Source organism: Buteo buteo, chromosome 3, assembly GCF_964188355.1.
Source record: "Buteo buteo chromosome 3, bButBut1.hap1.1, whole genome shotgun sequence".
Lineage (NCBI taxonomy): Eukaryota > Metazoa > Chordata > Aves > Accipitriformes > Accipitridae > Buteo > Buteo buteo.
In genome coordinates, this window is record NC_134173.1 from 9,729,368 (window position 1) to 9,756,966 (window position 27,599).

General features: G+C 39.1%; 2 protein-coding genes across 10 annotated transcripts in view; both read right to left on the reverse strand.

Moving 5' to 3' along the window:
* LOC142028872 (uncharacterized) overlaps window positions 1-14,376 on the reverse strand; it is a 38,948-nt gene extending 24,572 nt beyond the window's left edge. Inside the window, exons 1-6 of one of the 9 annotated variants that reach the window (XM_075022788.1) lie at window positions 14,224-14,376; window positions 13,813-13,904; window positions 12,765-12,833; window positions 6,733-6,766; window positions 6,032-6,203; window positions 470-5,872 (exon numbers count right to left, since the gene is read on the reverse strand). In XM_075022788.1, coding sequence (XP_074878889.1) covers window positions 470-473 — 4 coding nt within the window. In that variant the 5' untranslated portion in view covers window positions 474-5,872; window positions 6,032-6,203; window positions 6,733-6,766; ... (1 more) ...; window positions 13,813-13,904; window positions 14,224-14,376. Of the gene's footprint in view, window positions 1-469; window positions 6,204-6,732; window positions 12,495-12,544; window positions 12,652-12,764; window positions 12,834-13,812; window positions 13,905-14,223 lie in introns of those variants that run through there. The other 8 variants (XM_075022787.1, XM_075022790.1, XM_075022786.1 and 5 more) reach the window with 8 other exon arrangements.
* Window positions 14,377-22,631: 8,255 nt separating this feature from the next.
* The window catches only part of AHRR (aryl hydrocarbon receptor repressor), a 68,330-nt gene continuing 63,362 nt past the window's right edge, over window positions 22,632-27,599 (reverse strand). The window contains exons 8-10 of the mRNA XM_075022784.1: window positions 27,298-27,416; window positions 26,197-26,338; window positions 22,632-23,751 (exon numbers count right to left, since the gene is read on the reverse strand). Coding sequence (XP_074878885.1) covers window positions 22,632-23,751; window positions 26,197-26,338; window positions 27,298-27,416 — 1,381 coding nt within the window. The remainder of the gene's footprint in view (window positions 23,752-26,196; window positions 26,339-27,297; window positions 27,417-27,599) is intronic.

A 27,599-nucleotide genomic window follows, 5' to 3' on the forward strand; every position in this document is an offset into this window, starting at 1 on the left:
AATCACTCAGAGCTTCAGAGTGAAGTTTTAGATGTGATTTTGTAAAGCCACTTCCATTCCCTTCCTTTGGAACTTCTTTCCCTTGCCCCCCTCTTCCCTCAAATCCACAGACACAGACATACCACAAGTGCACTTTAACAACGTTCTCAGTATTTTCTAAGTTGCAGCATTCATGATTAAAACAAGATGACACACCAGTACTCATTTACTGGAGTGAAAGTTTAACTACGTATACACTCATGTAATTCCTATTTTTGAAGTGAAGAAATTTTCCACAGTCATGGCAAATACATGTTGTATACATCAATGGTTTTTGCCTCTTTCTGCACAAGGTAGGCAGTTAAGAGACAAGTATCAAAGCTTTAAAATCAAATCAAAGTTGTAAACATTTTGCAAACAACTCTGCAATATCAGCATACAGGAGGGCTATGAGAAAGCATATCTCCCTTGATTTCTTACAATAAATTACCCATCTTTTTCAGTAAAAAGCTTCAAAGTCTCTGGTAGCATGAACAAAAGAGCTCCAGGTACTCTGCAAGTACAAAAATTACTTGATTCCAGAGTTGTTCAGTTAATGCCTCAAGTCCAAGTTAGATTCCAGGTCCAGCATCTGCAGACTGACAACATGGCCAAATGCTAAATGACACAAATAGGTACTTGTGAAATAAGATTTTCAGTCCTTTATTTTCTGTTTACTTCTAGGAACAAATTGTATTTGCAGAGAATTGCACCAGAAGCAGTTCACACTGCAGTCTGCCTTAACATGGTTGAGACTTACAGATAGAGTCAAGTTAAAAATCAAGTTGTAGCTGCTACTATCACCAAAGGTAGCATTTTGGGGGTTTGAGGTAGGGTGTTTTTTTGACCAAAAAAAAAGGCATTTAGCAAATATTATCATTGCAGCCTGCAAAAGTTTAACAAAGCAATTACAATCTTGAAGACACTCTCCCATTCAGCAACAGCAGGTTTCCAGGCTAACATTTAATTCACATTTACTAGCCACATGGCTTCATAATGCTATTAATAATGTTAAGTTTTATTTCTTAAGCATCTCAAAACCAAAACACAACAGTATTCTCCCTTAAAGTATATCACACTGACCAGTGAGCTAAAAATCAGCTGGACTGCCAGGCTCAAAGGGCAACGACCAACAGCCCAGCCTCTTGGTATTCAGTAAGCAGCAGAGTACCCCAAACTGATTCCAGGGCCCACAACAGTTATCATCATCATCAATAACCTGGTTGAGGATGCATAGAACACCCTCAGCAAATTCACAGACAGTAGTAGTTTAGGGGATATAACTGATGTCAGAGCTTCAGTTGAGCAGGCCCTTGGGAACATTAAGGATTAAAGAAACCTTAAGAAACATTGTAAGTGTAGAGTTCTGCAGCTGAAACAATCCCATTCACAAGTACAGGCTGGGATCTGGCTGACTGAGCAGGGACACTGTCAAAAAGAACCTCAGAGTTATGATGAATGCCAAACTGAATATTGGCCAAAAGCATGTCTCCCATAAACTAGGCAAACTCCTTATTGAGATACTGTACAGGCAGCATACTTCAGAAAGTCTTATCCTCCATAATCTGGGACTTGTGAGGCTATCTACTTCCATCCTCCTTCAGTTCAAGGGGGATGTGGAGAAATCAGAGATGGTCCAGCGGAAGGGCTACCAAGATAAACAACCCAGGGCAAATAACTTGGGAGAACAGTTTTGGGAGCTGGACTTGTTTAGTCTGGTAAAGTGGAGGCTAAGAGGAGATCTAATAACATGGATAACTGAACAGCAGCTTACAAAGATGAGTCAAACCCTTTGGGGATGTGACAACAGCATAAGTAGCAGCCAGAAACAGTTGCTTAGGAGGCACAGATTAGATGTTAGGATAAAATTCCTCTTTAAGACAGAGAAGCAACTACGGACTGATTAAACACAGGTAGCAGACTCTCTGCCCTTGGAGATGTCCAAGGCTTCAGTAAGCAGGTGATGATCCAGCATTGGCAGTAGTCCTGTTTCAATCAGGAAGTAGAAAAACACCTAATCAGTCTCAGGAAATCCCTTCCAACTAATGAATTTATTTAGTAAGGGATATTTTCCAGATACTAGTTATCTATACAAACAAAAAAAAACCCTTTCCTTTCAATATTCAGTGACACAATGCTGAACATATTTCTTTGTTCTCCACCTTTTACATCTATACATGTATTTGTAATGAACACACATTCCTAATGACTGCCAGAAATAAAACAGCTATGTTTCAAAACTTCAGGACAGTTTCAGACACTGTCAATCCAGTTACTCAGACGAACAAAGAGGTACTGGACTCAGCATTGCAAATCCACTTTTGAATACAAGAGGTGAAGTACACAAAGACTCTATATTCCATTTTATGGGGGAACTCCCCAAGAGAGAAGTGGAAAAGGAGTTGGAGTAGTGTTCAGTCTTAGTACTTCTGTTATTACGGTTTCTGAAATATCTTCTCTTCTAGTCTGTAACTCAAAAGAACTTCCAGGTTTCCTTTCTTTGAAAAGGTAACAGTAGTTTTACACCCCAAAACTTCAGGTGTACTAATCAATGCTTGACGGACACTGAGCATGGAGGGACATGTTAAATAAATTTATCTTTTATCATAAAGCTGAAATAGTGATCAGGATACTGATAAGGTTGTCATTGGTGAACTCAAGGCAGAATACATGACATTTGTGCTTTCACTGCAGAAAGAACTTGTAGTCAGTGCTGTTAAATAAATGCAGCTTATCTTCAGATCCAATTCTTCCCCTTGACGCCATGCTTTACAGAATGACTATAATGAAGCTTTCTTTACTCCTGGTGCTACTTAAAGATTTTAAGTTGAAGAACGTAGATGCAGGTTGCTAGATCCAGCAACTAAACACCTACAACATCCCTTATTACACTTTTCATTTGTATCATTGCAAGAGAAGTACTGCAAGCTAACTGCAATACAAGAAAAATTCCATAGGCTGTGCAAAAAAATTCCATTAATACACTCTTCTTTGTGCCAAATTAATTTCACCAATAAAGCTAGGCAGTCCAGAAATGGCTTTAATAGGGCTCATACTCCATACTATGCCTCCTACCTGAGCTGCCTTGTTTTAGTAGTAAACCACTGGATTTTGCTACTGCCCAGGGAACATTTGCCTAACAACTATATTGGGATTCCCCCACCATTTAATGCTCCTTGCTCAAAGTAAAAAGTTTTCCAAACTTGTCTGCTTTGGGCAAAAGGTGCCAGGAAAGAAAGCAATGTTCAATCTCCTCCCCTCCTTATCCCTGAACAAGTACGTGCAACTGCCTCAGCTAGAGCTGAAAGAAGTCTTCCATCCGTCCAATTCTATCGTTGTACAACAAAATCACAACTGGAATTTATATACTTAACTGAGCTTTGGTTTAACTCTCTTAGTAAAGTCCTAGAATTTCAGGATCTTCTCTTCCCACATCTTCCATTAAGTTGATCTCCTCTCAACTGCTGGAGAGCATGCAAAAAAACCACCCCAGATATCCGATTCTGTCATTACCACAAAAATAACTTGTTGATAGGTTTTGCCATATGGAAACTCACATGGTATCCACGTGTCTTTCTTACAGAAAATGGTATGCCTCCAAACACAGTCATCTGGCAACAGATGAATTTCCTGACTTAACTGACTTCAAAGCCAACAAGATCGTACAGTTAAACAGTCAGGTTACTCACGGTCATCACTTCTGCATTATCAAGTTACCTTTGATGAGTTCACAGAGGATACTATACATGGCATGTCCCATTTGAAAACACTCAGAATCAAAATCATTTGTCTTTTTTAATTTTGGTTTACAAATGACAGCAGCATTGGTGGTGTTCTCCCTACTGACAAAGAAACTTTTTTTTAATTCTGCAGCAGGGAAGAAATTGCACATGTTGGTGTAAAACATTTTAAATATGTTAAACTGCATCCTCTGAAGTACTTGTTCTTCTTTAGACACTGTACATTTCAGATACTTGTCAGATTTTGTCCCAAGTGATTTCCAAGAAACTCACCCTTCACTTTGATAACAGCCGTACTTTTTTGTTCCCGGCTCTTTGACCTCCAGCTCTGTGAAATGCTGCCACATTTCACTCTCACTGGAGTACTGGATAACACGAGCATTAGAATAAGATTGCAGATCCAGCAGCAATGACAGAAGCATCTCATTAATTTATATCCTGAAATAACACTAGACTCATACTTTACATAGTGCACCTAATTTAAGAATATCCATACTTTCCATGCTCATTCACAAGACTTCACTACTTTACTCCACAAATGCAGTATAATTCTTGTTCATGCTTACTATATACATCTGCAAACTGTAGAAAAAATAATCAACGATTTAAAATGAAAAAACAAAGGCCAAGCAAATTCAGAATTTATTCTTGTATCTCAGTGACAAAGTACAATGAATTTCTTGGATCTGCTGGCTCTTAGGGGAGAATTATTTGTATAATTGTTAACATCCATGGGAAAGTTTCGAGAAGTTCTGCATATATATTGAATACATAACTCTGCATTGCAGTTCCCAAAATGAAATCTGAATTGCCATCTTCGAAAAGTTACTCAGGTAGAAAGCCTTCTACCTGAAAGAAACCAACAAACTCCAACACAACTAAAAAATACAAATAAACTTCATCCGGCCAAATTTCAGCCTCATTTGGACAAATAAACCCTAACAGTGGCTTGCAAATTTGCCTCCCACATCTGGATCTTCAGTGAAGCAGAATTCAATATGAATAAAGTAGAATAAAGGAGACATCAATAGTATGAATAATCATTTCATATTAGAAGTAACAGATGTTGATTGCTTCATGATGATTGCTGAGGCACAGAACTTTCTGGATGAAAGCACATCTTGCAATGCTTCTGACATGTGGTACCCTGTGATACTGGGACTCCACCAGAAGTTAGCTCTAACTTCTTTACCAAAATTTCATGTCTAGATTCTTCACTTTAATAATCAGGTATTTTAACTTATCTCTTCTCATTCTATAAGATAGAATCTTTTAACTGTGATGTAACCCATGACATTTCCAGAGATGCAGTGTTTATAACAAGCGTACTTTCTTAACCTGAATTCTCCATGAAATGCTGAGCTTGTAGTACATTAAGCAGTACTGTTTTCTAAAGGCATATGTCTTTGCAACAGGCTCCTGTATTCCACCACTCTTTTTACAGTCTTGCTGCCACACCTCCTGTCCTCTTATTCATCTCACTTTCTGTCCCATGCATCCTTTACATTACTCCTCCAAAACAAGATTTCATGGCCTTGAAGCAAGAACTTCTTCAGTTAAGGAGTATTACTTCTAGTGACTGTTTCTGACAAGAAATACAAAGAAATCTCTAGAAATTGTCTTCCACTAAAAACACTAGCCCATAGCCAAACAAATCTATTGATGTTGCCAAGGAATTTTGGACTGCTCAAATTCACTGGATTTTGAGGAGACCTGTATGTTTCAGAACTTTTGCAGAAATTCTGTCAAGGAGCTTCATTACCATTATTTCTAAAAAGAGAAGATCTACATGCAGTACTCATGTCTGCCGAGGCAAAATGTCTCATAATTGTTCACATACTTGAATGACATGTCTTGCACTGATATTCTCTTGTCAACAGCAAACCATGAGAGCAGCTAATGAAGCTCAGTCTCTTTGACAATGGACTCTGACCAGTGCTGCTTTTCTAAATCTTTCTCTTGCGTTGATTCTTCAGGATCCAGTAAGTAGTGAGCTCAGTCTGCAGCACTTCCCTCAGCAGAGGATTGATACCATCTCTCTTCTCTGTGCAGATGTGTAATTTCAGGAACCCTTGATCAACTTGGTTCAAAAAGGCTGAGAGATTCAAAAGATACTGGAGAACAGATGACAAAGCCAGAATGTAAGCCTTGTTTCTTAAGAGGCCAGGCTAAGAAAATAAAGTAGAAGCAAAACGCTTATTTCTTGTGATGACTGACTGTATAACCATTTTGGTTTTTAATCTGCTCATTGGTTTTTATCTGTATTCCCATACCTGCCAATGTTCTCTGCTTCCTGTACTTTGAAAATCTTGTATGTCATCATCAGTGCCTTTACAACAAGACTTCCATTTCCACCGTGAGCTAGTTATATCCCACGTTTTCAACCTTTCACCACAACTCTTGTTTTCATTGACATACGACAGCCTGGATTCATGTTCTCAGCTTCTGGAGGAAAAGATACCCCAACAACTGAGTTTACCTTCAATAGGTCTTTGCTACTCCAAGTCCACTACAATAAAGAGAGGCAGAACATTCCTGTGATGCAACTAGGCAACTCCAGCACTGGTAGAGCTGCATGTGCAACAATGCTGTGTTAGCCTGCTGATTTAGCTTCTTACCATACTGCCTGAGGCTTAGCAATGAGTGCATAAAGCTGACAGACAAGTAGGAGACAGTTTAGCCTGGGCAGCTAAGAAACTAAAATACTGACTATCCATCCCTCTACTAGACAGATATACAAATATTTAGATATGGAAAGGCATAATTAAGGTTTCATGCTCTAAAATATTTCTTAGCTCAGCAGTTCACTAGATAGAAATCTCAGAAGAATGTTCAGCATATAAAGAGAAACACAGTTATAGACACATAAATCTGGCAAATGCAAATACCTGAACTACTAGAAAAGTAACAAACATTAAAATCCCCAAGCAATACCTATCCTAGGAGGCTGGAAAGAAAAAAGTGTTATACTTACAATAGACAGTCTCGGGTCTCAGGGCTTTCTCTTTCTTTAATTATGAAGATGCAAGTCATCCCAAAATAAAATAAGAAAAAGAAATTAATGTGCTGCACCATTTGAAGGAAAAACCCTGTACTTCCTGAGAAGCCTTTGCAGATGAATTACACTACAGGCCAAAGTTTCCATTATCAAATAGGAAAAATTAGAGCCTTTATCATTTTCTGCAAAAGCTGGAAGTACTGACAAATGTGTACTTACAGTTAATACAAGGTTAATTTCAAGAAAGCTCTGTTATTACTGAAGTTTTAAGAGATGATTATGGCTTGAAACACAACATCAAGGATGCCAGACAAAACCTTGAGTTCTGCATGATTACAGCTCCTGAGTTTTCAAAAATTGTAGTTCCAACTAAAAAGAAAACTCACCTCAAAAGGAAAAACCAACTAACAAAAAGCAGCCCCCCCACCATTTTGAGTGGATTTGGCTAAACCTTAAGGCTAGCCAAATCTCCTGAAAGTTCATTCATATCTTGAAGAACAGGAAAAGTGGTTTTCATTAGCTGAATCCAAACAGATTGCTTTTTGGCAGATTCTAAGGAAAAGAGGAACTTAAATTTCCATTTCAGAACACGCCTAAAACAATCCTGACTCATTTTGAGAATTTTTTGGCAAATAAACACAAACTTGCCATTTACAAGAATGAAATAAACATGATCATTCTACCAGTAAAGCAGCTGTCTGCCCAGTGCAGTCCATAGAGTTGAGTGCTATATTTTCAGTATTCAGTGGCATAGAAGAGATGCTGCATGTCCATGTTGACAATTCAATAGGAAGCAAGACTGACACAATAGTTAATTAAGAAGCCAAATAGCTGTTCTTTCATAGCAGTTATAAAAAAGAAAGTTACCTAAGTCCCAGTATCGCCACAGGTAGTGGGTGGTATAGTATGAGCTCAGCAGGATTTTATAAGCTTAGAATACAGACACAGTCTCCCTTGTGGTTATGCTGTTGCAAGGGGTTTTGGTACTTGTCCTTCTCCACAGTTTTACAACAAACAGCTGCTAATACCTAACTTTTCAGACAAGTGAAGAAAACATTAGCAACTGTGAGCTGCTGCTCAAAGAGAATTTCTTCCTGACCATTTTTGGCCAATCAACTTTGACTTTGATTGCACCTGGATTACTGCTTTTGTTAGTATTAGAAATGAAGTCCCACAACTGAAGCTAAGGGGTCCATTTTATTTGTGACCCCTTCTTGAGGTTTCTTTAAAAAAAAATTTAAAAAAGCAGGAAGCAAAAAAACCAAAACTACATCAGGAATGAAGATTCTCACACATTAGTTAAGGAACTTACTCTCTGTCCTGGGTCATGTGTTGCAAGCAAGTTGCAACAGCTGTTTTTGAGCTAAGACTATGAAAAGTTAGGGTAACTTTTAACAAAGTGTCTAACTTTGAAAAGTCAAAACTCAAAAACCGCTGGTGTTTAGGGTTCAAACTTCCCACGCACACTGTAATCTGTAAGAGCTACTGCATAATTAGTTTTCCACAGAATTCAAGTTCACAGGTTATCTAACAAAACAGTTTCACATGCATAGTTATGTATTATGTAAACATAATTTAGTTGTTCCTAAATATATACTCTCTTAAAATCATATCAGCTAGATGTTAGCAGCCCATAGACAGAAATTCTATTTATTTTAATTCTTCAAGCTCATACTAAGCAATCAAGGTCGGGGGTTTGTTTGTTTGTTTTTTCAAAAGAAAAGCTCTACAGTTTAAGCCTCTTTGGATCATGAAGGTAAGCTGCAGAAAGTAACAGCATGCTTTTTGAGACCAAACATAAGCAATACAACAGCAATGCAATTTTCCTGTAACTGTATTTTCAACCACAGGTTCTGATGCACATCAACCAGGGGCAAGAGGTATAGCAGAAATGAGAACACTGAAATGGTGAAGACAAAGACAAATGCTCTTCACAGATCTGAATATTCCTTGTTTCTAATGAGGCTGCAGTCCTGAATGCAGATTCCTCTCCTTTTGGAACATAGTAGTCATTTCTACCCTATCTATCCCCAGTTATGAAGGGAGGGCAAGAAGCCTTGAACCCTTAATAGAACCACAACAATCTCATCTCTGCTCCAAATACACTTCACAGAAGAGGCAACACTCTTCTGCTGGTGCCATACCTGCAAAGGGCTGTTTAAAATACATGGAAAAAAGACATTCCACTCTAGGATTTCCTCTCTAAAAACTGAGCAATACAGCTAAAGCATATTTGCAGAAGCAGAATAAAATATATCACATACCACCATATTCCAGATATATGCACAGCAGGTATATTTTAATTATTTGGGGACTGCTCCCTCAAAGGGCCTGCTTTTTACTCAGCTGTCAAAAAAACCCAAACCCACCTTTCATGCATTATATCTCCCATTACTAACGGCTAAAAGTAGTATGCAACTTTGTTTTTCAAAGAATGTAATACGAGCCAATTCCAATTTCCAAAGAGCTAAGAACTACATGCACATGTATGAACACTATCTTGTCTCCTTCCACCCTCCCATCAATATCTATTCAGCAACAAAACCACAAAAACTCCATAATTATGCAACTACGCAGAGGTCATAAGGTACTCAATGCACAAGATATACACAGCCTTGTACTGTGATCATCCCAACCCCACAACCTTTTGTCCATCAGTACTTTTTACAGGGGCTTGGTCTCATGAGTTATCAGTGCTATTAAAAATGAGATGTGTATTCTGCTTATTACTCAAGCTCCAGTTCAAGGACACAGAAAGCATCATAGTCACAAACACTGAAGTCAGTAAGAAATACAAACTCTTGGCACAACAAAGAAACAACTCTCAGGGATAGAAACTAAATGAACTTTGAAGAGGTACCATATAGAATTAAAATATTACCTAGTATTTTGTAAATTAAGCATTCAAAGACTTGAGAACTTCTATGTTTAAGTTTCATACATCACAGAATGCAAGTAGCAACAATTTTATCTAATTAGATAACTGATCATCTATTATTTGACTAAAGCCCCTACTCTGAGACTTGTTTGGAAAAAAATATTCACATAAATTTCAAAGTGCAAATGGAAAAGGCTTCAAATAAAACCTAATCTAGTAACAAACTACAAAGAAAGTCATTGCACTACTAATCATTTGCTTGAAATACTTTTAAATTACTTCTATTTTATGATGCAATGTGTCATCCAATCTATTTCTATCCCTTGAAATCAATCACACATCAATCCAGTGGGTTACCAAGCATTAAGCCTGCAAATGTAGAAATGAAAATACAAATGAAAACTCAGGACTCCCTTTCTTCTAAGAACAGAGACTAAGTTTAATGCACCAAATTATTAGCCTCCAACACAGTCAGAGGAATTCGAGAAGGCTTTAGGTATAGGTTTATTCTCTTTTAGTTTTGGAAGTAACAAAGTATTCTGGGTAAACTTCTGTCCAATTTATAACAAGTCTGGGTAGTCTGCCTAAGCTGCCATCAAGAGGCAGATACTATTTACACTTTCCCCTCCAGCAGCAAATGAGTTAGGCACTGTCAGTTCAAAAACACCCAGATTGAGAGTCAGTACAGGAAGAACATCCTAAAACTCTCTAACTCATCAAAAGCCATATTCTTGGAGTCTGAGGAGCGTAGCACATACAAATTAGATTTCTAAAAAAAAAGTAATTTTCATTCTTTCTTTATACATAGGTCACTAATAAAAATCTCCCTAGTTTTATGGAAGCGATGCATTTGGTACAATTTATCTAAGAAGTATGCCTAGATGCTTGTGAAGTGGCATCTTTAAAGAAATTATGCATTCTGATGCTATTGTTTAGGAGTCAATGGTAACAATATACAGGTGAACAAACCAATCAATGTATAGAAATGAAACAAAGGTATGCCAAAGTAATCTAGATAAATATCTTATGAACCTATCCAAAATCCAGAAAACCCAAACTACCCAGGTGACCAAAAAAACCAGATACAATAACCATCTACACAAAAAGTCAACTGCTGTATTCCTACAAATCTGTCAGATAGTCAAGCTTTAATAGACCAGCTACTCAAAATAACACATTTTATTTTGAATAGCTATAGGAAATGTAGACCAATGAAATGAGAATCATTTCACACATGTAGCAAGTGTTTACTTCGTTTCTTGGAATTTTCCCAGTGACTGTCCTTCTCCTGATGAAGGGTTATTTCTTGTGTTTTTGAAACTTCCCCTGGTGGAGCACAAGCACAAAGTATCTTTACCAATGCCATTTTAAAAACAAATGAGTAGCCAAAAGAAAAAAAAAAGTAATCTGACTAAAGTCGTAAAAAATGGCTGGTGGGTTGGCCAGTGTTACGATTTAGGTAAGGAACTATCATCTCTTCATTTTGTTATGTTGTCAGGACATCCTTTGGTATTATTTTGAGCAGGAACTCCTCTAGTAAGGAACAAACTAAGATCTATTCACTATCAACACCTAGCCTGTATCAAAAAGGAACATAAGCTCAGGACTTCCACAGTTACTTCAAGCTTGGTCATACAAAAACTTCCTGAGATAACTCAATGAATTCTGATCTTCTGCCAAAACATACAATAAATTTCATAATTTAAAGTGAGAAATCAGAGGTAATTGAAAAGAATGATGACACGATCTTGGAAAGTTATCCCTACAGAAATGCAGTCATGTGACTTACCAGGACTCTACACACCAGCACTAACATTTAAGCATCCCATTTTCAACCTGCCTGATTCCCGTTCACTATCAGTTTGCAGTTCTTTGTTAACTCAATAAACTTTGACAGATGTAGCCTAGTGTACACTGATTTCTCAGAGTGAAACAGAAAGAAAACTACATGCAGATTTGCTAATAATCACTAGTTTTTCGACTTTAAAAGGGAGAAAAAGCAATAACTGGATTGCTATGAAGCTTAGCTAGGAAATAAAAAAGAAACAACCACAAAACCAAAGGAACTCCTTGCATAAGCAAGAACATTTGGCAGGACATGAAAAATACTACATTACTGTACACTTCTATTGGATCAACAGGGAACAAGAAGACTGAACCCTGGGGGAAAAAAAAAAAGTGTTTGGACAAAGTGGAGCCAGTGACACAAAAGTCAATGCTATTAAAGTGATCAGCAAACAGGTAAAAAAATACTATTAATCTGTTTTGAGAACAAAGAGGTGGGGAGATGCCCCTCATCTACAACTGAAAGGGGCACACAAACACTTGAGAAAGACAGTATTGCAGTTAGTCTTTAGTGTTCCAGGAAGAATAAAATGTCATTAAGGAAACATCAGAGCATGCACTTCAGTGCCACAACAATACAATCTGATGACAGCAATCCTAAGTAACAGAGGAAAGTACAACTGAGTATGTCTCAACTTCATAGACTGAGAGCATGGAGTTTTAAACAAAAGATAATCATTAGCCAATCAACAGTCAAAAGTTCCGTCAAACAACATTTATAAAAGCCGTATCTCTAAATACATCCTCACAGAACGTTGTCTAATAATTTAAGTACAAAACACACAAAGGCAGTAAACCAGGAAGTTGTTATTGAGACGCTTCAAACACACAGAACCATAGGACTTGGTAGTTAAGCCTATGTAACTCCTGCACAAAATCTGAATTGATGTTACTATCAAAGTAACAAGTAAGCTAGTTTTATTCAAAGTACAGGTGAGTTATGTAGACTTGGAAAACAGAGCAGTACTTTTACCGACTGTATCAAAACCCAGAAGTTTGCATTCTTTCACCATCTGTGACTTACATGTAATTCAAACGTTAATTTCATAATTAACACACATTTACCTTTAGGTATGGTTGATGTTTCAAGTTACATGCTGGTCAAAACAGAGTTGTGAGATTTCCACCTCATCTTTTTCTTGGGATTTTTCAAGCAAATTACTGTTACAGATCTACCAATAAGTAAGATAAGCACTTGAAGCCACGGAAATCAATTTCTGAACTTTACAAGAATCCCAGATTTATGATTAAATTCGCATATACAGTTAATATGGAAAAAGGTTACCTTTTTATGCTTTACACCACGATAGTGTGACTGAAGACTTAGAGAACTCATACATGGAACTTTACAAACCTAAAAGAAAAATTGAAAGCACATCTTCAGTTATGCTATGGATATTCTGTAGTTGGTGAGTTATAAGAACTGGAAGTACATCTGTTTCTACAGCATAATTCTCAAGGTCTTCTTTGGCTTAAACAGTACAATTTGCGTGACGTTTAGGAGAGCAGCATACCACTAAAGTGACAAGAAATAGCGGGCAAACCTGTTCAACTGATACTTAAATACACGTTTAAATATACTAGGTGGTACGAATCTTTTACGAGCTTCCCCCTTCCCTCCTACCATCACTTTCTGGATTCTTATTGTTTTAAACTTCTCCAGGCTGGAAAGCAAAGAAGGGATGACCATACAGTGACTAGAAAGGAATGGAGACAAAATTATGCCCTAGAATAACTGCAACTCCGTTCATTGCTACGTCAAAGGGATCAGAAAAACAATGAAGACATCTGCATTTCATTAAGATCCACAGACACACATACACCATTACAATAATTAATGGAAGACAATACAGATCTACAATTATTTCTTACTATCTTTAGTTAAAAAAAAAACAATGACTAGTATATGCTAATATTGCCTATTCTCTTGACATACTGTCCCAGAAGTTTAATGCACCAGAAGAAACCTCACTGCTAGAAGACTATATGATTGACAAGTTTAACACGTTCTGACCTTGATTTGTAGCCTTTACAGATAAATAAGCCTTTACAGTTGCCTATGAGAAATACTTAACAGAGATTTGAAAGACTACAGTTAAGGACCATCATACTGCACCTGTGACTGCTAAATAACAAACTGAATTCTCCAAATCCTAAGACAAGCAGCTCTTCCAGAGACTGACCACGTTATTCTCCGCATTAACAGCTTCTCTCACTTACAATTTTGCCACACTACATCGAGCTTAGGTCTGCATTTCTAAGAGCATGGTCTTTAACACCTTAGGCCTGCATTTTAGCATACAGTCCGAAAAGCCATCAAGAAAAGCACTCACTTCACAAAAAAATATTTTTTTTTCAGATTCCGGTTTGCCATCTTCTGGCTTAACTTCTTCACTCACAGTGCTCATCCTGCAAAACGGGTTCACTGCACACAATGAAAAAAAAAAAAATCCAACTCTTGTTTATACGGTACTTTTCAGCAAACAATTGGGGGCGGGACGGAAGGGTTAGTCGGATGAATTAAGTTGATTTTGCTTCAACGCGCTTCCAGACGAAACCACCCCTTTCATCCCTAGGACACCTTCACAGCCTTAAAGCCTTCCGGTAAAGCCACCCTCCCCGCTCGTCTTTCTGGACCGGTTTCACAGAGAAGCCGCCCCCCCCCCCTTCCCCGGCAGCTCCGCTCTCCGGCCCCACACACCCCCCGGCCGCTCCCGCCTCCCCCCGAAGTGACGGGGCGGTACCTCAGCGCCGCTCTCCCCCGCTGTGGCCCCCGGCGGCTGCTGCAGCGGCCACCCTCCGCCGCGTCCCCAGGCCGGGCCGGTAACGACAGCAACGCCGCCGAGACAGAGGGAGAGAACGAACGAGAGAGAACGAACGGGAGAGAGCGCGCACGCCCCCCCCCACCCCTCACAACGGTCATCCGGGAGCTCGAGCCGCCCCGCCCACCCTCCGCTCGTCACTTCCGCTGCTTCACCGCCACCAGGAGACAGCCGGGGGAGAGGGCCGAAAGCAGCGCCCCGCCCCCTCTCGTCGGTTAGGCAGCCAATAGGCACGAAGCCGCCCGCCTCAACCAATGGGGAGACAGCGCCGGCCTGGCGCGGCTGGGAGCCTGAGCCCCTCCCCTCCCTCCGGCAGCGACGGCCCCGCCCTCCCCTGGCGCCCCCTGGCGGCCGGATGAGGGGAGGTGACGGCAAGGAACACGCCCGGCAGCGGTTTTACTTTAAATGCAAATATTTATTTTTAAAACGTCTGAACTTTACACTTCTGACCGGTAATAAATGCAAAATATAATTTAAGAAATACACTTGGAAGTTCCTTCTAAAAGCAGACTGAGGAAACGGTCCAAAATGCCAGATCCACGTTTTAGTGCCTGTTTTTGGATGAGCCTGCTAGTGATACACCTCGACGTCTATTACACTTGTATACAAAGCAGCATAGTCGATACGAGTTAGGTTACATGTCACCAAAGGTATTTTCGTTAACTGGTTTTGCTTTCGCAGGAGTTGCTGCCTCGACTTGCCCGGGCCGGCCGTCGGGGCTGGAGCTGGGCCTAAATATTTCGGCTGTCAAAGTAGCCAGCACACATGCCCGAATCGCTCGCCTAAATGCACGCGTTACACACACAAACCGGTACGTTTTTCCAATAACGCTCAGGTGGCAGGGGTGTTCTCTCCAGAAATGTGCCCTTCATTTTGGGGACCATGCAATGGGCCAAAACTGCTGGTAGATCGCCACGCGCCTGGTTTTTTTTAATCTCATCCCCTGCTGTGTCTCTTCAGGAGGAGCAGGAATGGCACTTTTAATACAGGATAATTAGCGGAGTTTGATGGCAGGTTTCACCCCTTTTCAAGATTAATTGTATTATTTGTACTGGTGTTTTTCGTGGGCATTTCTGTAACAGTCAGAGGCCTTTACATGGAGTCACATTAAAACACTTGATAATTATTTGTGGTTCTAATCTCAAAATCTAAAATGTAATTGAAAACACTGCGTTGCACATGTTGTATAATGCTTCCATACCCTTCTTTTAAAAAAAAAGTACAAATTAAAAGTGCAGTTACACAGTGAAAGAATAAACACTTGTAGAAAAAAATGAGAGAAGCAAAAAAGGAGGAAATAGGTTCCTTGATTTTTTGAAAGAGGATTTGGTGGTACATGCACTTGCAGAACTAAACTGTTGGTGGTAGCTCAGAGTTTCTTGGCAGTACAGCCTCCTGAAGAGAGGATGTTTCACCAGCAAAGTGACCTTTTTTCTAGTTTAGGAGTACAGCTGTAATTAGTGAGTACCTCTGTCTTATTAAGGAGGGCAGGGGTAAATGGGGGGATTGCACTTCTGCCTAACACTGTTCTTTTGGCAAAACTTTTGAAGTATGCCTAAAGTGGAAATAAAGCTACAGACGCAGAGAACAGAGAGGGTGGAAGCCACAATGTACCATCCTATAAAATCAAAAAGGTAGAAAATCTAGAGGAAGAAAAAGGAAAAGTTTTTTTGATGGACACAACTGCCTTTAAGGAAGAAAGTGTTCTTTGGTTTTGTCAAGAACCTATGTAGGTGAGGAAGGACCCTTTCAGAAGAGGGAAGTTTATTTACCATGTAGAGGAAGAATCTTTTTGGCTATGATAAGAGTAGAAAGAAAACTGAATACTGTTTCTGAGAACTGAGAAAACTTTTGCCTTTTTGAAGTTCTTTCTTGAAAGACAGTGTTTAAAACAAACACGCAACAGTTGATGCTTGCCTGTCCCTATCTCACATTTTGAATGAACAAAGGGAGGATACATACCATCCAAAAGTTTAAAAAAAAAAAAGAGGTTCAGAAGGGAGAGTAGTGCGATAAGGAGGGGAGAGGCCAAGAAGAGGCAGAACAGAGGTATAATTCCTATGACACCCTCCTGTGCAAAATGGGGAGCTCTAGACCAGAACTTCACCTGATTTTTTTAACATAGCTTTTTAATTAGTTAAATACAGTTACTGAGACTAGCTAAGCAGCTGATGTTCTTTCCATTACCTTCTGCCAAATTTTTGTATTAGTCATTGGAATACTGCAATTCTACCAATACAAATGTGAAACTGGAAGTTTTGGCTGTTCAGCTGTCCCTGGAGCCCTATTGCATCAAGGAAATCCTGAGAAACTTCAGATTGCAGAGTCAGAGCACCAGCTGCATGACTGAGCTATAACTGCCAGCAGCAAGAGAGTTAATGCAGACACTGAATTTGCCAGAGTTTCGAAGACTAACCCCAGGAAAGGAACAGGAGCACTTCGTGCCTCCTAGAATGATGTTTTTAGTCTGACTGAGAAATGCAACTTATCATTGAATTACCTCAATCCTTGTTTTCAAGAAATTATTTTCAGCCTGAAAAGTTACAAATTCAGTTCTACAGGAAAAATAAGGACATGATTTCAGGGCACAGAGTTATTAGCAGTGAGTGGAGAATTAAAGCTGTAGTCACAGAATAATTACACCTTGACAGCAATATATCAATCAGGGTGATCTTTTTTCTCCCCAAAATTTGTCTTAACAATCTTTTTTTTACCTTCCCTTCAAACCTCCACCCAAAGTCTTTGCCTAAGCACAGGCAAGTGCTTGGATCGCCATAGGTTTTTTTTTAAAAAGTACTTTATGGTTTTAGTATATTTTTCAGCTTGTCACTGATGATTTTGTTCAGAGGCATTTCTGATAGCATGATACGGAAATGTATTTATAATGACAAGAACATATGCCACGTGTATTCAAAGACAGCAAAGATATATTTGTCAGGGTGGTAATGTCCATGAACATAAGCTACCAGCAGCCCTCTTGTATGAGTCTCCTTCAGCTAGGTAAGAACCGTGTGACTACAGCCTGAGCATGGCCACCTGCAGAATCTCTTTGCTCACTACGCATGTTACAGAAGTCTGCTTCCATTGTGACACATGATTTCACATAGGACTTCGCAGGATTTAAAAGAGAGGAAGAAACTCTAGGTAAAGAAGCTCGTTTTCTAGCGAGAAATTTTCTACAATCTGGTTTAGCTTTAGGGTTTTTGTCTCAGTATAATCAGAAAAGTCTTTCCATTTTGAATGTTTACACTAAGACAGTAGAGAGAAGGAGGAAGGGAGCAGAAAGAAAAGACAAGAAAAACAGAAGAACTGCTCTGTACCTCCATTCTGAGGTTAGTTTTTTTAGTTATGTGATACTCTGATGAAAGAAAATGAGTATGTTAACTTTTTTCCCACTCCTAAGGCAATGTATGTATTCATAGGTAGGGAAAATGGCATCTTTTAACTATTTCGATTAAAACATCACACATTGTTAAGACAGATTACTGCTTTTCTGAAATAACTACAGTGAGTGAGGCTGTCCTACTTACATTCCAATATGGCTTCAACACAAAGAGTTAAGAAAGGCTTCTAGGCAGCAGAAACTGATCTTATCCCACAGAATATTCCTTGCCTCAGGCTTGTTGCTTCCCACTTGAGTATTTTAAGCACTAGGAACTTCCAGAAGAATTGCACATGCCCTGTGGATCTCAATACCGTATCAAAGGATCAGCACCTAAAGTCTTACTGAACTGGCTGATGCACAAATGTCAGACTTCCCTATGCTACCCAGAGGATACTCAGTTCTCAGGATTTTAAGAATACATCACTGTGTTCTAGTGAAGGACAATTAAACCATAGAGGTATACTTTGCATTACCATATTACAATCAAGGAGTAGGAAGTCAGTCTTTCCTACGGAGAATTTAGGTACAGTCCCTTGATCTTTCATTTTACTAGTTAAATCTCCAAACTGAGGACCAACTGAACCAAGCTTAGCCCTAGCATACTGCTGCCCTCACTCAGATTTTCAAAACAAAGCTCTACTTCGGTATCCAAAGAGTCTGAAGTGAATATAAATTATTGATAGTGTTATCTACAGTGGAGGTATGCCCCAGGTTCAGCCACTGGTGTAACTGCATCCCAGCAAACCTTAGAAGCAGTAGGAAAATCCACGCTTTTTGCTGTACAAGTTTACCCCTAGCTCAAATCATGTTGGTTTTCAGTAAAAATAGTGGCTTACAATGGTGTACTTCAGTTGGACTAGCATTTGTACGGTGCTCAGCAGCTGTCCACTGACAGCTAAAATCAGGCCACATTCTCAGTAAAGACAAGACCTTAATCAGCAGCTTTAGCATGGATAATAGTCTCTGCTATCTGTAGAATGAGTAACATCTCAGAGGGAGACACATTCTCAGAGCTTTTAGAGCTGCTCACCTTCCATACCAAAAAATATCCTCCCTGAACACCAGAGTTCATGAGTTCATTGTGTCTCAGCCTCTGGAGAGTTTATGGCTGAAGAAGTTTGAATGCTATCATCAGTCAGATGTTAGAGGCATGCACTGGAAAAAGAAAGGCATTTCTTTCAGCCTGAATACTCCAAATTCCTATCAGGTGAGTGTTTGACTGGCCATTTCTCCTACAAGAATATTTTTTTTATTGTTGTTGCAATAAATGCATTGGGAGGCTCCTAAAACAGACTTTAGGGCTGCACTTGAGGATACAAATACCAGCTCATTAAAGATAAAAGCTAAACACCAGTGATTGAAAACATCTTAAACCCTACTTCTCAGTGCTAGTTTTAAAAATAATACCAAAGCAACAACAACCACTAAGAAAATGTAACCATTTAAAAGAACTGCACTGTCTTTCATGCTATTTACTGAGCAGTGTCAGGGGATCATTAATGTCTGCATACAAAAAGTTTTATAAGATTAAATCAGTGGCAATTTAACAGGGTACAATGCAATGTCATATTTCAGTCCAGACTCAATGCAGGGCACATATCATGGGGAGAGGATGAAGGAATATCTGTGCCTTAAAAGCAGAGAGCAAGAGATTCTTTCTTAGCGTTTAATTCCTCTGTTCTTTCCAAATGGTGCAATATACCAAGTACTTAGAAGGAACTGGTCTTTGTTTACTGCCAAGAGTGGTTAGCCATTGTTAAAAAGGAGGATGAACTGCTGATCTCTTTATAAGCACAGTTCTTAGGAGATTGCTGAGTGTGTGTGTGATAACTTAGACTAGAAAGAATTCCACTGATACCACATTTTTTCATGTGAGACCTGGAATAACAACTCAGCCACAAATTAAGTGGCCCAAATTCAAACATGATCTGCAGGATAAGTGTGTGTTTCTTGGGTTCGGACTTTATGGAATGATAAGGAAGCAAACCTGACTGCATTTACACAGGGGGCAGGCCAAAGGCAACAGCTCACTTTTGAGTCACATGTTCGTCCATCCTCCTAGAAGAAGGCCGTTACATCTCCTATGTCAGATTAGGTTCTCTTACAGGCAGAAGCTTCATCTACCTCTATAATATCAAATAAGATGTGTGACAAGTGTCTGGGTTTGTTGGGAACATAATAAAAATCATCCCAACTAAATAAACCAGGAAAGCCTTAGAGTAGATAGAGTTATGTTGACAAAATAGCCTTTATTCTGTAGTGGAGAGATGTGTAGAGAACTTCTGTTGTTAGTATAAGTTGTTTCGGCACTGAAGAGAGAAATCTGGCTGGTATAGCTCTCCCGATGTAGTCATGCCAAGAAACTTTTCTAAGCACAGGCAAGGCATTCAGTGGCACAGTCCTCTACAGAGTTGCACCTGGTGTAACCACTTAACATTGTGCAAACTGGCACCAGCATGCCCAGATGAGGATAATAGTGATTTACAGGCATGTTGCATCAATGTAAATGACAAGAGAAGGTGCAAGGTAGTGCAAAACCAGGCCCAGGTGCTCTCATTCAGAGGGGTGTGACCGTGTGTCCAAGCGTGGAATCAAACGAGCAGCTTTCCAGCAATCGTGCTGGCGTGTCCTCCACTTGCCCCGAGCCATCTATTCCCACGCTACCCTGTCTCCACACTATCCCATTTCTGCCAGGCAGCTGCACAAGGAGCTGGACTGGAGAGTATTACATGGTTCATAGCACAACCCTGCCAGCAGCTCTGCAGCCACAGCACAGTGTCTGGCACCGGGAGATAAGCAGTGCCACTGCTACATGCCAAGCAAAGGACTATGAGAGCAACTCTGTGACAGTCTAAAAGAACTGCTGCTTTCATTTTTTTAGATAGTGAATCAACAAGCCAGAGGTTGTGCAGCACCCCTGGTGTATGGCAGCCTCACTCTACGTGAGTACCCAGTTTGCTTGCCCAGAAGTATTTTTGCAATGGGGCCTGAATTTATGTGATGTGAACAGTGGTGTACCAGAGAGCGGTATAAATTCCACCATTGTGGTCTCACTTCAGAACAGGGTCTGATGTTGCATTGCACCCACTGGCAGGAATATTAAGGCAAGGATATCAAAACTGTCTCAAATAAGAGGCAGCATGTAGCCAAAAGGGCACTGATTTACACCAGACACAAAAAAAGGAGATATTCTCATGGCTTGGGTATGGTCAGCTGGTCTATGGCAGATTTAACTTGACCTACAGTAAGACATTATTGCACCTCTTTACTGTCCATTCTTGCCTTCTACTGGGAATTCTGCCTTCTGCAGGACAGTCATCAAAAGGTATGTGTGTTATCTCAACAATTTCAGTGTAAAGTGCAGCATTTCAGATAAAACCATTGTTCTTAAGCACTTAACTGACATGCAGAGAATGTATATCTTTACATCTGCCAACTCTAATGTACAGGTGGTAATTTCTATGAGAGAAGACAGACGGTCTTGGAGAAGAGCAGCCTCCCAGGTGCAGAATCATTCCCCTACCTGAAAACTACACTTATCCCACATATTTATAGCATTTGGGAGAAGTTTATGCCACTTTTCTAGCATGTAAAGCCATGTCCTTAGTGACTAATAGGAGAGAGAAATGAAGACATTATAATTATTTATAACATTTTGAAAAAGAAAACATTCATTATAGGGCTTCTTTCAAAAAGCACATATATATCTAAGCTTTTTTTAAATGATGTGGTTTTTATATAGGTGAAATTGATATAAAGTTGAAATAGTGCAATTTTAAAACAAAAGTTAGTGCAGGAGTCAAACTACAACAACAAAAACCAAAACAGAAGTTGTAGATTTTTTTTTTTTTTTTTGCAGATATACATTACTGCCTGGGTTCAAAGGAAAGCGTACAGATCTGTTTTCAAAAGCACCAAAGTGCACCGAAGTGCTTTTGAAAGGTATACATATTCCAGTTAGCTCTTGGTGAGATTAAGATTTTCTTTTGGGAATGAAACTAGGATGCTTTTGAAAATAACATATCTAATCTTAGTGTGGGATTTGGTTTTGATGTCAGGTGATGAAGTCTAACAAGCTGCTATCAGTCAAAGAGATACTATCAAATAAAAAAAGTGCATTTCCTTTGTTAACATTACAAGTAACAGCAAGGAAAATAATTGGAGAAATATTTTCTTCTCATGTACATTTAACAGCACTTTGTAACTCATTTATAGAAGTGGATAACATCCCGTTGCTCAGTCTTTCAAAGAGCAACATGAAAGGCTGATGGCTTCAAAATGGAAAAATATGGGTACTAAAACCTTAGTATTATCAAGGATACTTGGGAAGAACTTCAGTTTGAAGTGAAATAATTTCTAATGCATTTTATGAAAGTAATTTGTTTTAATTAATGCTATCTTTTAAATTAAGTTGTGTTGGGAAGCCCTTGCCTGTTCCCATCAATTTAATGTTAAGATAAAGGAATAGCTGATGCTTCTTATTAGAGTAGCAAAAAACTAAAAATGCAAAAATTCCTAAGGTAACCTGGCCACAATGAAGACCATAAACATTTTCTCTTTGCACAGAGGCATCACATCAGCTTGAGAAAAACAAACAGAACAAAAGCAGGAAACAGAAATAGCTAGACCTTGGTAATGAACTGTAGACAAGAGAGGAAAGATGATGAAGACAAATTAGCAGGTATACCTGTGCAGTGAGTAATGATTATTTTCTGTGCCTTAGGTTTTATCTTTCTTTCTTTCCGAAGATCACTAGAAGAAGGGCAGTAGGGGGTATAGGACGAGTGTGTGTCTGCGTCTGTTTTTTCTCACACGCAGATGCACACACACACACGCTCAAAATCTTTCCACTGGCTTTTAATTTTAGTAACTCACTTAACCCAACTGGAAGAGAATCTACAACTTCTTGCTTTTAACATTATAAATATTCCAAATGTTATAAAATCTATTGTAAAAATGTACATTCAGTGGTTTTATGAGGCACAGGACCTGCTAATGTATTTTCAGGGAAGCTCGCGTGTACTCTGTTCTGTCCACTGTTGGACAATGGTGGAGAATCCAGGGGTTCACGCTTGATTGCTTGAACCAAGCAGGGGTTTTTAAATTCACACGGCATTTTAAACACCTCATTATTCTGCTCTTTCTCCTCCCCTGGGCTGGGACTGTAGAAGTGGCCATAGCACCCTGTGTGCTGCAGGTCCGGCATGCTTTCCAAACACCCGGAGGAGTTCTGAGGGCAAAACGGGGCCACCTCCTTGCTACGTGAACCCTTGCAAAATCTGTTCAGGTTTAGGTTGTTGGGATGGTTTGCTACAATGCATTGCCAGTTATGCGGCGTGTAAAGGCAGTGCCTTGGCTTCTGACAGGGTGAGGCTGGCTCACAGAGGTCCGGTTCTGTTTTGAGGTGCACTCTATTGGGGTAGCTAAACACCTGCTTTCTTACCGAGCCACTCTCATCCAGCCAGGCTCGGTTTTGTGACGTCAGGTAATTATCAGCAATGTTTTCAGAATCAGAATCGTATTCTGTTTTGATGGGCATCTCCAAGGGAAAGGCTGCATCGTAGAGAGACTCTGAAGATATGAATGGTCTCTGCAATTTCAGATGGTCTGTCGCATAGTTCTCTGCATAACGCTGTTGTACGCCCGAGTATGACTGGCAGCTTTCTGCACTCCCCCAGTGGGAAGGGCAAGTTGGTGCTAAATTTAAGAAACTTTGGTCTCTGTTGTAGAATGATCCAGCTCTCCTGTTTGAACATGTGTTCATTCGCTGGCTCATAGAACAAGAGCTTGAGTTTCTTAAAGTCCAGCTACTGCTTGTGGTGCAGTTGTTTTGAACGCCCAAAGCTGATGTGTTGGAACTGAGAGGTTCCTCTTGCATAAAACACTCACCGTTTGAATGAGGCTCAAACTTCACTTTTACATTATCTTGTTCATTTTTTACTGCTGTCCAGTTAAGATGCTTCCACTGGCCCAGAGTTTCAATGGCACTGTTACAGGAAAGTCCCTCCAGGTTTCCTTTCAAACTGGCAAAACCACTTGGTATCTTCAGTTGTTCATCTTCTTCCCTTTCAATAACAGTAGAAAAAAATCAGTCAATCAGAGTTTTCTAAATGCATGCTTTCTGGGATACAAATGGAGTGGCTCGACATACATTACAAGTGATACTTTGTCCTTAACTTAACATGGGACTCTCACGCTTTTATCCGTATAACCTTTGCATTTGTTCAAGAGAAAAAAAGAGTGTGCATGCACCTGGGCGTCAATGTGCATGCACAGCTACCTTTCTGTGGCACAGTTTCATTTAAATTCTGACATGCATTTACTTTTCCATTTCAGGGACACAGTTCACAAACACCTTAAATACTGTAGTACAGTATGGTAACTAACTTACACTTTTGTTCTTCCCTTAAAATATATCTAAATAATATTTATGTGCAGAAAAATCTAGAGATAAAATGCAAAGACTATCTTAAATGAGATGTATTTTGTTAACAAGGAATCATTTGGACACTTAAGAACTTTCTGATTGAAGTGATTTGAGGGAGAACCATGGGGGTCTTATGTTTTGAGAATGCAGAGTTAGCTGAGAGGAAATAAAATGCCTGAATTAAGTGTCCAGAATAGTCACAGATGTTCATATTGGGCGTAGGTTTGTTTTACATGTCTAACTTAATTCATGTTGTCTTTTGTTTTCCAAGATGGCCAGTGAATTCATTTTCCATGACCTCCAGCTGAAGAACACAACATTAGTGAAGAGCTCTGGCAGAGAAAGTTGCCTGAGCATTTCCATGTCCGATGCAGCAGTTTTCAGAACTTGAGGTTCAATCTTCAGGTTCAGGATTTGTCTGGAATTCACTAACGTGCTGATTCCCGACCAGGCAGGATGAGTGCTACCAACCCGCTCCCTCCCTCTCTGAACAAGAAGCGGACACCTCAGTAAGATACCGAGCATGAAAACCTTGAGAGCTAGTAAGGGGGTTTAGAAGACTTTTTCTTGGGCTCACATTAAGAACTTTTACTTTGGTATGAACTCAATGTGCAAGTATAGGATTTTCCAGTAGAGGGAGTCCATGTTGTTACAAAGAGAGAATGTCCCACTGTAATAAATGTACACCAGGAAAGCAGAGTATTTTCTCTTTTTTAACATGAGGTGTTAAATATTTTCAGTCCTCTGCTAAATATCGTTATTGTTATTATTGTTAGTCTTGAGATGCAAATGGTATGATACAAGTTTGCTGCAGAACTAGCTTCTCAGGAATTGGTCTAATTGGGAAGCAACGGACTGAACAAAATGCAATAGTCACAAAAGCTTAGACCCCCCCAAATGAAGAATTTTACAGTAAAATAGTATCTAGTGAAAATTCTTCAAAAGCAGGTATGTTTCCAGAAAGACAGCATACATTTGAAAAAAAAAGTAGTAGTAAGAGTGAAGTCTATTGCAAACTATCAGGAGGACAGGACTGAATATAATCTCCAAGGCCAACTCTTATAACACTTCAGTTTCTACGAACTATCAAACACAAAGGAAGGATTTTAACCACTCAGAGGGTAAAAATGTAACTAAATAAACATCTAAGAGCATGCTTAATTAGAGAGAAAACAATTTAAAAGTCACGACTTGAATACAAAAGAGCCCCTTTTAATCTGCTTCTTAATAGAAGTTCATTCCCTTACACGGCAAGATGATGTTTGTGCCGCCCTAGTAAAGGTAAAGAGTTCCACCACCACATTTTTTCCACTGGGCCAGATGGTGGCTGTGTATACCTCCTGGCCCCTGCTCATCCAGTCCACCCTCTTATCTCTTCCCTTGGACCAGCTTGAAGAGATACCTCAACAAAGCCCACGGGAACTGGAACAGGCAATCCCATGGGGGAAGGAAGAAAAGCTTATTTGGGAGGAAAGGGTAAAATCCAGTTGAGAGGTCCTCTTTGAATGCACATCTGTGAGATTAGCTTCCACTCCAAGCCTGAGCCTACAGCCAACTAAATGTATCTATCTACAAACATGCAATGATTATGAGAATCCCTGTTTAGATTATGTTGAACATCCACAACTAAAAACATGAGCTCAACTGTCATCCATAAAGGGGAAAAAAACCCAAAACTTAACATAATCAGATGTTAAAAAGTAGAAAACCAAGGACACTAAATCAGCAAAGAGTTTCAGCTGCAAAGTAAAACAAAACGCCAAAATAAGTTTTTGTGCAAGAAAGTCAAAACATATTAATAATAAAGCATTTACTTTTGAAGTATTCTGTTTTAATATGTATGTACTCTCAACTTCAGAAGAAAAAACACTGAAGAAAAGAAATAAATATTGTTTACAGTTAAAACAGCCATTTCATATGATACATAACAAAAATGGATTTCCATTTGGTAAGTAAACTAAACCCTTCTCATACAGCTCTTCTCTTAGGTCATTACAGTCTTTTTTAAAGACCTCATGCATAAAGAATACATTCATTTTTCTAAAATACAGATTTTTTTTTTAGTATTGGAAAATATACTTACTTCACCATTTGCTGTTGGGCAAGGACATATTCTGAACAACCACTTCGATACAGAAGTTGAGTGTTAGCTTGAACCCAGACCCAGTGATCTTCATTTGTTTGTACTTTGACTAGAGAAATGCCATTTTCTCCATTATTCTTTGCTATACAATATAAAAGAAAATCTATTTTAATACAAGCAGTGTTTAATATTTTTTCTTACCTAAACTACGGGTGAATGTTCACAGGTTTGTTTGCTGCCCTGGCATCATAGCACAGGAAAGTACAAGCTAAAATATGTCACAGAACTAGGCAAATTACATTAAAAAATAAAATATGAAAAACCTGATGAGGCAATTAGAAACACTTAAATTGTAACCAAAGATTTTTCAGTATTATTAGTTTATTATTGTTTTTCCCTCCCAGTAATAGTACTATACCAATGAGAAAATGTTCATGAAAAATGGAGTTATGACAGAGGAATGGTTTTAAAGAAGTTAAAGGTTTCCAGCAGGTATGACAGAAGGCTGAGTACAACTCTACCTAAGAAGAAGTTGCCCATTGGGGAAGACTCACCATCAAAATTTTAGCCATTGTAAAATCTGAAATACAGCATAGACTCTTATAATATTGCCATAGCCAAACACTGGAAAAGCATGAGTCAAAGCTGCAAGCAAATAATAAGTTTTAAAGAAAATAGAGTCTAATTTTCCTCTGTTTTCTGAGCTTTGGGAAAAACTAGCATTTGTTAATTATTACCCGGTTTTCCTCAGAGAGGGATAGATATCATCATTTATTATTAAGCCTTTCACATAATCATGTTAAATTCAGTGCTGCCATATTTAGGAAAGCATACTTTGAGTATTCTTATCTACTATGATTGTTTATATCTCCGTAAACTTGGTATCATGGTATTTCTGCCTACGCCAAAATAGCAGACTAATTCAATACTGTCTTTTGAGGTGGTCAATATTTTTTTTGCGTTTTTTTACAGAAGGGGTTTTAGAAAGAAGAAAAAAGAGATCATTGGAACCAAAACCTGGAAAACCTAACAGGAGAAAAGAAAAGACAAGATTTTTTCTCCATAAACTGTATATAATCCAGAATTACTTAGCAGACACACCTTTGATTTGGTTTTCAGCAATCTGTAACACATTAGCGAAAGCTGCACCTTCGTGATGACTGTTTCTTCCATATAATTCTGCTGCTTCACACAGACCCGAATTACCTTTGGAACTGGAGCTGTAGAGGACAGAAAATGTGGAAAATTCCTTGTCAGTGAATGACAACACAGTAAAATCACAAACTCTGAAAGATGTGATCTTCAAGCTGTTGACCATTAGCAAAGACTTATGGTTTCTGCATCATTCGTTTGGTCAAACTAGTGTATGACTTGAATTCTGCATTCAATTAAGAGGGATATTT